Raw genomic sequence first — 12,877 nt, 5'->3', positions numbered from 1 at the left:
TGTTTTTCATTAAAAATAAAAACTGAAAATTTGTGGACCAATATTGTTCATATATAAGAATTACAACTAACCAATATATGATAATGTGAGATGATGACCCAATTGATAAAGGGCAGTTTCAAGCTATTTTTTTTTTTTTTTTTAAAGAAACGGTTAAAGTGTATCATACCTATACAAAGACAAACTTTCAATTATCAAAATTTTATCTCTAAAAAAAATTATCAAGATTTTCTATCCCTATGACAATAAATTTTTATCACTAAATTCTGACTACAAACTTGAAAGGCAGAAATTAAAATACTGTAGTTTAAATACAATGAAGACCTGAAAGTATAGAATTCAATTAAAACATTACAGTTTAAATACAATGAGGACCAAAAAGCATAGAATTCAAGCAATGTAACAGTAAAATAGAGATTTTATACATTTGGGTTTTATCCATACGAACTTTAGCAAGCCAATTTATTGATTCAATCATCTTTTTTAGTTTATCCCTTATTGTCCATTTTGTTCTTGTAAGAAGGTTCCTATCATTTTATGAAAACACTTTTTTTATGAATATTATTTTGTATAAGGAACTTGAAACAACACGAAGAATCCAATCCAATGCAAATAAGAATGAACATTTATGTCTCTCTTTTCTTTTGGTATGAACTTGTGATGGAAGTGTTATACTATTTTTAAAATAATATTAATCAGACAAAACCTCATAGTATAAAGATTTGTATGGGGAAAGTGAAAGAAAAGGTCAGGGCCGAAACAGTGGGCGGGCTGGGCTGTGAAATTTTTCAAGGGTAAAATAGTCTTTTTGTTATTTGGTGAGGTGTCAAATATTTAAGCCGTTAGATTAAATCTATGGCTGAGAATTTAGGTTTCTTTAGACAGACAGAAACACCAACTAGGTGAAACATCATATACCTAGCTTCTCGTCAAAAGAGAAAAACGGCTCTGAACGAAGTTCGAATTCCTTGCTTCGCTCTCCGATCTGCTACTCCGCCACCATAATTTCTCCTTTCGAAGCTAAGCTGAGACTGTGTGTCGTCATTGTGAAATGGGTAAATCAACATCCTCTCTTCTTTTTATATGCAATCGTTTGATCATTAGAGTAAGCCTTCCATTTCGTGCTTTTACTTCTCATTATTGTTCTACTATTAGAGAAAATGCAAAAACCCCATGTCAGAATGGGAATCAGTTGTTGAATTCTGTGAGAGATCACTCCAAATCTGGAACCTTTAAGAATCTTGATTCATTTTCTGAAATGATGAGTAAAGGCATTCAGCCAAATGTTGTCACTTACAGTGGCGTAATTCAAGGGCTATGCAATTTTGGCCGGTGGAGGGAGGCGTCTACTTTGTTGAATGAGATGGTGCAAAGGAAGGTCATGCCGGATGTACAAACATTTAGCATATTGGTGGACACACTTTGCAAGGAAGGGATGTTGACTGAGGCAAAAGAAGTTTTTGATGTGATGATTCAAAGAGGCATTGAGCCTAACAAAGTCACTTACAGTTCTTTGATTGATGGTTATTGTTTGCAAAACCAAATGGATGAGGCAGTTAAGGCATTTAATATGATGGTTGAGAAGGGTTTTTCACCCGATGGGTTTAGCTATAACATATTGGTCAATGGATATTGCAAAAGTAAAAAAATTGATGAGGCAGTGCGTTTGTTTCACGAAATGTCCAACAAGGGAATGATTCCTGATGTAGTGAATTACAACACTCTTATAGGTGGGTTTTTTAAGGTAGGGAGAGTCCAAACTGCACTAGAGCTATTCAATACAATGCGAGCTTGTGGCCAACATCCAGATCCCCAGACCTATGCCATCTTGTTAGATGGCCTCTGTAAGAACAAACTGATTGGTGAAGCAATGGCATTGTTTAAGGAGATGGAAGACAAAAGGCTGGACCATGATATTGTGATATATAACATCTTGATTGATGGTTTCTGCAATATTGGGGAACTTACAACTGCAAGAGAACTCTTTTATAGTCTCCCTACCAAAGGATTGCAGCCTAATGTTGTAACTTATAATATAATGATCAAAGGGTTTTGCAAAAAGGGACTAATTGTTGAAGCGAGTGAGCTGCTTGAGAAAATGGATGACAAAGGTTGTTCACCTGATGATTGCACATATAACACAATAATTCAAGGGTTATTGCAACATGGTGAGACAGCCAAGACAATGAAATATCTCAAAATGATGGTTGACAAGGGATTTTCAGCAAACGCAACAACTGCTGCCATGTTTATTGACTTGCTGTCATCTAAACAAGTTGATGAAAATATTTGAGAGCTGCTTCCAAACTCTGGGTGAAGGTTATTTAGTTTCTCAAGATCAAAGACAACTTTTATATTTTAACCTATCAGTCATTATGTGAGTGGTATATTTGCTTTAAGTAAAATTCTATACTTCTTACGAGATGGTATTTCTTTTCATTTATGTGCCCAAGATTTGAGTGACGTGTATTGGCTTCATATAAAACAAGTTGATATATCTTTCCATTTATGTCCGTAAGACTATTTTGTTCCTTTAACAGTTTCATCTTTTGTTGCAATTTTGTCATGCACTCATTTTATTGCTTTGAACCTAATTTCACCAATATTGGTTTTCAAATTTTGGTTGATTGGCAGTTACTAAGTGTTATCCTGTAAAGTGTGGCATTTTTGTAGTTATATGTCCATTGGCTACTCGAATTAATGCATTTGAGACTCACATCTAGTGATTCCCTTTCAGTTTTTATAGATTATCTTCTCTTATGTACATAGTATTGAGTTTTCTTTGTACTTTGTTTGCTGCTTTGTGTCCTTTTTGCATGAAGTAGTCCTTTTATTTTCAATAAAAAAAAAATCTCTTACTAAAAAAAAATGTCTAGCTGTTGCATGTTAAAATGTAATTCAATAAACTATATATTATGCTTAAATGTTATATATTATTCTTTATGATAAGGTGCTGTGAATGCCTTACTCATATTTCTAAGCTGAACATAGCCTACTTTCACAGGAACCGATTTAGACCAGTGTAGCTTGAATAGCTTCTCAACTTAAGGAAGTTGCTTCTTTGTCCATCAACTAGAAGATAGGGAATTTAGATTTCATTCTGGTACAAAAGTAACATGATAGTTTGTTGATCATGAAATCCAGTGTCAATATCTTTTATGAATGTGGTAGATGCTTTAACGAAGCAGCAACAAGACCCCCTACAAAAAAGAAAAAGAAACATGAAAACTGTTTTTTATTTGGCATGTAACAGAAAAAGTGCTGACATTGGAGCTTGACTAGTGGTTGGAGAATATGCAACATGCTATGGTTGTTATTTTGAAAAGCTAATGAGTTTTATCTCAAATGACACTTCCTCCTCCTTTAATTATGGGATGGAGGGTAAGGTCTTGGGTTCAAGATCCACAAGGTGTGTGTGTAACTTATCAATAAAAACAGTTTGTTATTGTGAGGAACAGATTTGGCATTTTGTAATGTTAAAATTTAAGGAAGACTAGTTACTTAGTGAATAGCTTCTTTACCTAGCAGTTTACCAGCCATTTAAGTAACCTCTTATGATTGTCTATGTAAGGGGCTCTAATATAATATTTCTGGTTTTGGAATTTTTTAGAAGAATTGCATGCAGCCGACCTTTATGCTCAAGAATACTAATATATACTTGGTTCATAACTTCATATAGCTTCTTTCTCACTACAGCTAGCTTTACTATGTTCCAACCATCATTCAAAGCTAACCTATCACAGACCGCTAGTTGTCCAAATCAGATGTGACCATCCAGCTCGGACTTTATATGTGAAAGACCCAATATTTATTTGCCAAATGGACGATTGTCGCGTGTCACACAAAAAAAGGTTCTGAACAGTTGTGAAATGAAAGTAGGGAAAAATGGAATTAGTTTGATGCTTTTATGAAATGATAGAAAGTTTATTTGCAATTGGTGATATTATGTGGGAAGGGGAGGAGGTACCAGTTGAGCTTGAGCTCATTGGAAGGACAATTGACAAGTCTTTGTAATTTTTTGGACTTACATCTAAATTTTGAGAAAAGATTTGTGATGTTTAAAGTCAGTAGACAAAATCTCTAACAAACTCCACAACTGGAAGGCCAAGATTTTAACCCGGCTGGTAGGCTAACTCTGATTAATCCCCTTTATCTCTTTTCTTGTTTAGAAACTCTTGATTGGAAAACCTGTGAATTCTGATGGGGTCATACTGGCAGTAAAAGGAAAATTCCGAAATTCTCACTACAGCTAGCTTTTTGAGTTGAAAAACTCAATGCTTGACTAGGAGAGGGGGGACCTTGGGTGTAGGAGCAGTGCTGGGTTTTATAATTCCAAAATTCCTTTCTATATGAAACACTTAGGGCCTATTTGGTAGTGTGTTGAAGAGCCTTCTAAAGAGCTTTTAAGTTGTAGAAGCTTTTTAACGTTCACTCCTCTGCTACTATTTCAGCTTTTTGAAATTAAAAAAACAAATAAATAAATTGAAAATGACACCCGATGGCCCTCCAATCTCTAATGTTAAGTTAATGCGATCTGTCCTTATTCTAGGAAATGAAAGTAATAGTATGAACTATGAAATCTTCAGATATTTCCTCTTCTGTAGACAATTGACTGAGGGAGGTTAAAACCAAACCATGTATGGGGATAGTATTGAGTGAAAATGGTTAAGTTTGTGGAGGTTCAATAGTTAAAGAGAAATCTATTAATCTGTAAGAAGGGGAAAAAAAATTATACTAAGCTTGAGCCTTGTGTTTTGGCTTGGAGATCATTCTCATAAATATTGTACATCACCTCCATCCCTACATCAGTGGAGGATAAAACTGACTAATGGGGGTAATGATATTTGTAATGAATATCTTGATTTTTCATTCATTTTTGCAGGAAAAGTTGTAAAAACTGTGGCATTTCAGGAATAGTTCTGATTTTTAGTGAATGCTTGTCAATGTTGAGACTGTCCCCAAGCATCTACTCACATACATGTAAAACACTGTTGTGTCTTTAGCTGCTAGGATCACTGGCTTATACTCACTTTCAAAAGTATTTCCTATGCTGTAAGTTTTCTGTTTGCTAGTTTGTGGCCTTGACTTATATTTATAAATAATAAATAGAAAAAACTGGGTAGTATTTTTGTACAAATTTGTGGTAAAAAATAAAGTGTGTTGTAAGACAGAAGTGGACTAGGTTGTTAACGGCATCAGTGTTTTGTGGTATCTTTGTGTTGTTACAGGCTTAATAGTTCCTAGATTTATCTTACAATTGTGTCACCTCAGAAATACTATCCATATTTGGACTTAGTGTATGTTTTAAAGAAATCTTTTTCTGAAGGGATCTATTTTACTTCTGTAAAGAGATTCATACAAGTTGAATACTGTCCTCTACATTTTGGTTTGAATAAAAATAGACATAAATTTGTAACTGCCTAAGTTGCTCTCTTGCTATTAGGTAAACACTGTACTGCTTTCTTGATATGATAAATCTATGTCCTCAGGTGTTCATATTGTCTTAATTATTAACTGGTAGAGGGGTTATACCATCACTGTAAATCATGCTCAGGACCCTTTGGAGCATATATTAATGCATGATAACCCATCTATTGCTAAATATACATTTTCATTGAGACTACAAGTGTAGTATAGCTGGTGTGAGTATTAAATTTTGACATCAGTATGCTTTTGTATCATCTGCATTCATTTTTTAGTGTTGGATTTGAAGCTTAATTTCTCCATAATCTCTCTCACACACACCCAGTCCACAGTATTCATGCTCCTAATTCAGAACATGTCTTTATATATATATATATATATAAAGACATGTTCCGAATTACTTGAAATTTTTTTTGCTTACAGTTCTGTTGGTGTTGAAGTGCATGGCAGTTAAGTTATTGGAAATACTTGATTGTAGTAACTTGTGAATTGCCACTGCCTCTCCTGCTCCGAATCTGCACCTTGTGTTGAAGTTTGAAAATTTGTGTATTTAACACATGAAAGTCCTGTCTGAAATTGTGAGCTCTTGTTCCATTTGGTTTTGTTGGGTTTAATATTTTGTATAGTATTACACAGGTCGTAAACTAGAGGTGAGGTAGTTACTCATTAGTTTCCCCATATCCACTTGCTCTCCTTAATTGGGTGATTGCAGGCACTTCAAATTATCAAAGAAAAAAAGAAAAGAACAGGCACTTCGGATTGTATGATTGCCAATAGGGCCAAAAGGCTCTGCAGTAAAGAGGATAAATATAGGTCTTCCCTTGCTCAATTATTTGTAAATATAAAGGCATGATATGAATATTGTTGTTAGATTTTGAAATCCCATGATGTATATTACTTGTATTAGTTTGACTCAAGTGTTATGATGCACGTAAAAATTAGATGTATCGACATAATTTGACTAAGGGATTCAGTTTTAATTGTCTCAAATTTTAACATACTTTGACATTTGTTCTATTATGGAATGAAATAGCAGGGCGTCAAGTTGTTGAAATGTAGACTTCTTTTGTTCCATTATGGATTCAGTTTCAATGGCAAAACATTGCATGCAAGTTACGACTTACAATACGTGTGTTGATGACTTTTTTGATCTTTACTTGTGTGAATACTGGTTAGTGTGGCTTTGGCCTTTGACTTTGTGCAAACATTTCTTTGTTTTTGCCCGTATGTTTGTCACTTTACACAAATAAAAGTGTCCACGTGTTTGTGGTCATTTTGCTGATTGATAGAAACCTATGATTCTCTCACCAAATTCTTGGCTTAAAGGTGGTGGTGACATTCTCTGACTTCTTAAGTTACATGATTTTAGGCAAAGATTTAGCAATTTAGATCATGGTGAGGACTAAGGAGAGTCAAATTAATACTAGCAACATTATATTTTAAAATAATTATATTGAAAAATATGTGAAGTTTTTTTAATTAATGAATTGAAGAGAAGAAAAAATTTTAAAGGAAAGCCATAGACGAGAAATCAATACCATCAACTCAAATTTTTATATTTAATAAAATTTTTATGTTTTATATCATTGCTAATGTTTTATGGTGACTGGCCAAACATGTCAATTTTTTAGCTAGGTGGACATAAATCCTATATGAATCGCAAAGTATGTCTATGTACACTGAATTATTTGTCCCATTTTAGTGACTAGTTAGTTGTCAAAACATTAAAATACTCATTTAAGGGTTACACGTGTTTGACAAACCTCTTAATGTGAAAAGGAAGTTGGATATTAAACTCACACCTTTTAACAACTCACCTCACCTCTCTATCACCTTATATATTAGACTCTCCTTTCACTCTATACCACATCAAAAACCTTTAAGCCTTCAAGATTACTAAAAATAATGAAGGGACATTCTCTTACATGGGCTTTCAATATCATTTTCATCATCATCTTGACCCTCTTGCTCTCTTATTCCATGCATATTGAGGGTTTGAGAGTTCTCAAAGATCAATCTTCTTCTTCTTCTTCTTCATCCATGAAAAGTTTTATTATAAACCAAGCTTATTATAGACCCAGCAAAGGTGGAAGTGGTCATTGATCACAACCATGGTCAGTTTAGCTATTTTACTTACAATATAAGGTTCAACAATTTTGCAAGAAAGGAATTAGTCAACAAACATTTCCTTTCTACAAGGGATCTCTTTAATGGAAAATTCTTTGTACGGAAATCTTCCATTAGATACTAGGCTTTCTTGTCCTAATCTTGAAACTCTGTATTTAGAAGTGACGATAATCTAAATTTATTGCAAATTTACATGTAAAAGTCTTTAATTTAGTCCTCATCACATATACCCCCAAACCACAATTCATTCTCACATGTTCACTGATATATTTAAAAGGAAAACAAAGATTGACCTTAAAAAACCAATAAAAATTAAACTAACTAAATACAACAACCAATGTAATATGAAGCTCCAAAGAATGTCAAGATACTATATTCCCGCAAAAATATGAATGATATTGCAACTCCAAAAACATACTTTCAAGATGCTAAACTGCATAAAACATATGTAACACCTTAACTACCACTGTTAATATGGTTTATTATCAGAATTCAGACCAACTTAATACAGCGACCAACATCATATGAAACTTAAAAGAACCTGAAGATAGTATCTTTCCCTCTAAAAAGCAGAAATATGACGCAAAATATTGGCATATATCCACCAATATCATCAACCAAATGAACCCAACAAAATCAGAAGCCCAATCAAATTCCCATCGTAGGCTTACATTAGAAGTTTACAAATACACCAAAGAAATACCTTTGCTTGATTCTAATGCAAAGGAAGCTAAATAACAATTCAGAATCCAAAATAAGCAACTGGGTATTCACCTAAACTTCATTAAGAAGCACAAGATAAGAAAAAGAAAGAAACTTGGTGGACCTGTAGAGAATTGAACAACTTGGACTTTAAAAAGGGAAAAAGTGCGAGACCAACCACAATAGATTAATAGCTTTCCTGATATTTAGTTTTCTAAAAGTTGGCGATATCCTGCAAAGGTCAACAATAATGGTCATTACTTAAAAATTAGGACTCAAATTCATTAACTTAAAATTAGAAGCTTTTTAATGCAGCACCTTCCAAAATGAATACTCTGGCATGCTCAATTTTCAATCAATCTTGCCTTCCCAAAATAAGGCTAGATTGAACAGAGTGACAATCTAACAAAGAGGCAAAAAAAAAAAAAAAAAGTCAACAAACAGAGATGTAAGCAAGAATCTACCTAAAAAACCCTATCTCTATAACTGAAATTTGGCAACCAAAAATAGGAAAGAATTATAGCTGGATTCAAAATTGAAATCACATCTATCATAGCACTTGCAATTCATGTTGATATAGGAGTCTTAGGATGCTCGGACTATCCTCTGACAAAATTTAAAATTGAATGAAAAAGATTGCATAAAGAAACTGAAACAAATCCTCCAACAATGACAAAACCATAACCTATATAAAGAGAATTTAAACTCTCACAATTTGAAATAAAACAAAGAATTAATTAAATAAGAAAAGGGTACGAAGAAACGAACTTGATGCATAATTTTGAAGCATTTTTTATGTTAGAATTAAATGATTTCAAATTTAAGGGGCAAACGAAAAGAAAAAAAAATCTTTCAAAAATCTACCAAACAGGGAAAAACATTCTAACCAAATAACAATAATTGACAAAATAGAACCCAACAAATTGGAAAAATAAAATGGGAAATCAGGTTACCTTTAAACTTGATTCAATAATTTTTTTGGCACAATGACTCCTAGAAATGTATTACAAAATTTAAAAGATAAGTGACTGATGGGAAGCCAAAACCTTTTTTCTAATCAAAACATAGTCACTAACCAAATTGAGTCTTAAGAATTGAAAGTGGTCTCTACCATATTTAGATGTACCAAAATCAAGAGTTCAAAATATGGTAATCCAATAACAATAATTAAATCCAAGATCATAATTATAGCATTTGGCAATCATAAGCTCATAAGGTATTGTCTTTTTTAATTTTAACTGTAATGTAAACTTCTAGGCATATAAAATTTAGGTATAAACAGCACTTCATGTGTGGGAATCACTAAATTTTTTTGTAAAGCATAAATCATGCATTTTCAACACTTATAAAATATCACTAATAGAACTCAAAACCATCAAAAGCAAGACAATGTAATCATTGAGTTAGACTGAATTGGAAAACCTCACAAACACAAATAAGTCAACTTGATTACAAAACATAGCAGACAAAAAAAATCAAAGAGAACTCTATCTATTTGGCTATAGGAAGAAGATTGAAAAAGATTAATGGAACCATAATAGGCTTACAAGTCAATTGAATCCAGAACAAAAACCAATTCAAACCCAAATACATCAATTGAAAAAATTTAACTGAAAATATGAGATAAACAGAGGAAAAATCAAACTATCCTAATCTTTCAGTTTGATTTAGTAACTCTTCTTAAAAAACATCCAAACGTCTTATCTGAAAGAGAACTCAAAAAATTTGTGCTTCAACAAAAGGATGGGACAAGGAGGTTTCTTAAACTATAGAAAATAAATTGAAGTTGTAATCTAGCTTGAATTGAAAAATGTGCAAGATTGATCCCATAGTACCATTGACTGCTCATGGGACACCAAGACTGAATTGGTTCAAAACATATTTCTAAATTTATCCATTTAAAAAATATTAAATTCTTAAGACTCTGCATATCAAGAAGAAGAATAAATATATATGGATTTAGGAGTAAGCATTGTTCTAAAAAAATTACTTAGAAACAGATGGACTGTGGGTAGGAGTTCTGAAGACTTTTCCAAAAGACACCATCTCTAGATAAATGGTAAAATTTATAATATTTGACCAAATAGAATAACATCCCAAAACAATAACTAAATATATCCTTCTGCGTCACTCTTGTAAACAACATCCATCTCATATAGGATCTTGCCAAAGACAACATGGTATTCCATCCAAAAAAAAAACAAAAACAAAACAAAACAAAAAAGACAACATGGCATTCCATCCAACCTTTTAAAGGAAGCAAAAAGCAAGCATGTAAGAAAGAAAAAAAAAAAAATCCAGGCTATAAAAACTGTGCACTAAACAGATGGTACAAATTATCATTGTTCAAATACATTTTAAAAATAATATAAAAAATCCTCCACACCATTAATACAGCCAGCAAACGTCACGAAGTCTTAGTCTTCTTCTCCTATGTTATCTCATGTAAAGATATTGCCTTAAGGTGCACACATGTTGCTAATTCAGCACATGGACACTCAAATTCATGTAATGAGTCTACCCACGCCTAAATATGAAAAAAGATCTTGATCTACCTTAATCGATAAAATCTTCAAATTAGCACTTGAATCAAACCATTGACTTACAAACCAACAACTTTGAGTACAACACTACTTATTTAATAGGAAAAGATGAGGCAGTTGCCCTTAGTTCCTACAAATAAAACAAATGCACTCAATTTGCATGGAGTAAGAAAATGTAAATATTAAGTATTCTAAATGGCACAATGGATTTTGCACAGCCACCTTGCCTAATCATATCAAAATATGCCCACAGGATCCAAAAGCCAAGACAAAGTATTCAAATTAAAAACTTTCACCCTTGACCATAACACTGTTTGCCTTATAAATAATTTGCTTTATACAAATGAAAATCCGAAATGAACATAAATCAAGTATTCCACTGCAATGAACATCATCAACTTCTTCAACAAATTTTAACACCTTCAAAACAAAAGCAACCAAATTTTTAACAGTTATCACCTTTAAATTTAAAAAAAAAAAAAAAAAAAAAAAAAAAAAAAAAACAAAACAAAACAAAACAAAACAAAACAAAACAAAATTTTTAACAATTATCAAGGACAAACCATATATATAACCCAAAGAAACAAAGCAAAAATCATTTAATTTTTTTTTTTTTAACATGTACATAGATCTGCCAGTGCACCCAACCCAAATTTGCTTTATCTACACAAAATCCTCCGCTCTAAGAACACTCACCTGCAAAGAGCCCCACAATATCGAAAAAACCCTTTCCGTTATTTCTCTGCCTTTTCCGCTTCTTCTCTAAAGTGGGTTTGTAGATGCCTTCGATCGTGCCCAGCTTTTCCTCACCATTCAACCTTAATCAAAACCAATAACCCAACCTCAATCAAAACCAATAACCCAAAAAAAAACCCAGTTTTTGTTGTTTAAAATACCTGTATTGGTAGTGGTTCCGACGGTATATGACAGTGGCAGAAGGCTGGACTGAAGGTGGGTGATGGTTTGACATGGTTGCGGTTTGACAATCTGACGGCTCCTCTCTCAGTCTCTCTCTATCTGTCTCTGGCCGCTGGGTTCAGATTTACATTCTCTCTCTATGGCTATTTTATTTCTAACAGAGAAACGGTTGACTGTGCCATTTACAGAGAGAGAGAGAGAGAGAGAAGCGTATAGAGAAAGAGATAAAGAAAGAAGTGTTTGGCAAAATAACTACCACAGATCTAGAACGTTGTGTTTGTAAATGTAGTTAGTGTGTTATTTTTTAGAGAGAACTTAATAGGCAAAGCCAAATTCAGATCAGGTGCAATACTACGGTATTGCACCTAATGCAATAGTAATACACGATTGAGATTGAAAGTTTAAAAAAGAAATTTTCAATCTCAACCATTGAATAAAAAAAGTTCAAAAGTTAAAGTCAAAAAATGAAAGTGGTGAAAATCTATGTGAGTGGATGTAGTGTAATTGTACCCAATGCAATACCCTAGGTATTGCACCGGATCCAAATCCGGCAAAGCCAAAAAATACAATTGTTCAGTGTCAAAAGTGAAAGGACACTTGTTTCTTCAAAAAAGAAAAAAACTTGTTTCTCCAAAAAAAGAAAAAAAAAAAGAAAAAAAGAAAAGCCACAACTTTTCAGCTTTTTAAAATGTATACATGACAATAATTTGTGTAGCCACATGGCGCAATGAGAAGCAGTCAACAAAAAGTCCACGTTTCGGCTATTAGTTATTACTAACCGCTAACCCATGCAATGCACGGGATAGTTAAATAAAAAGATAAGAGGTTGATTTGCCCATCAAGAAAAAGCTAAAAGAAAAAAAAAAAAAAAAATAAAAAGTAATATCAGCGTAACATTCAACTCTATACTTATTTCCAATGAAAATTTCATGTAGAACTCAAAAACCCAAAACAGAAACGAATCACAGCCAAAATAAAATCTAAACCTATACAACAAAAAAAAACTCCATAAAAAGTGACATTGCATACCCAAATCTGGAAAAATAAAAAATAAAAAAGAGAGAGAAAAATGTACCCATGCCGGTTTCGACAATCTGCGGTTCCCTCTCTGTATCCCTCTCAATCATTCTGTGTTTTAAAAACCTAAAACAAAAACAAATCAA

The 12,877-nt window shown here is 32.9% G+C and overlaps 1 protein-coding gene across 1 annotated transcript; it reads left to right on the top strand.

Moving 5' to 3' along the window:
• Positions 1-890: 890 nt before the first annotated feature.
• LOC111987034 (pentatricopeptide repeat-containing protein At3g22470, mitochondrial-like) lies at positions 891-2,518 on the top strand. Its single transcript, XM_065771863.1, has one exon. It carries the CDS (start codon positions 1,052-1,054, stop codon positions 2,291-2,293), a length of 1,242 nt encoding a protein of 413 aa, XP_065627935.1. The 5' UTR covers positions 891-1,051; the 3' UTR covers positions 2,294-2,518.
• Positions 2,519-12,877: the final 10,359 nt, after the last annotated feature.

Source organism: Quercus suber, unplaced genomic scaffold (assembly GCF_002906115.3).
Source record: "Quercus suber isolate HL8 unplaced genomic scaffold, Cork oak 2.0 scaffold_50, whole genome shotgun sequence".
Taxonomy (NCBI): Eukaryota; Viridiplantae; Streptophyta; class Magnoliopsida; order Fagales; family Fagaceae; genus Quercus; species Quercus suber.
The sequence above is the reverse complement of the archived record's forward strand: the minus strand, read 5'-3'. Positions and strand labels throughout refer to the sequence as shown.

Excerpts from the sequence above, each read along its gene's own strand:
- LOC111987034 (XM_065771863.1), top strand. The coding sequence starts at position 1,052 with ATGGGTAAATCAACATCCTCTCTTCTTTTTATATGCAATCGTTTGATC.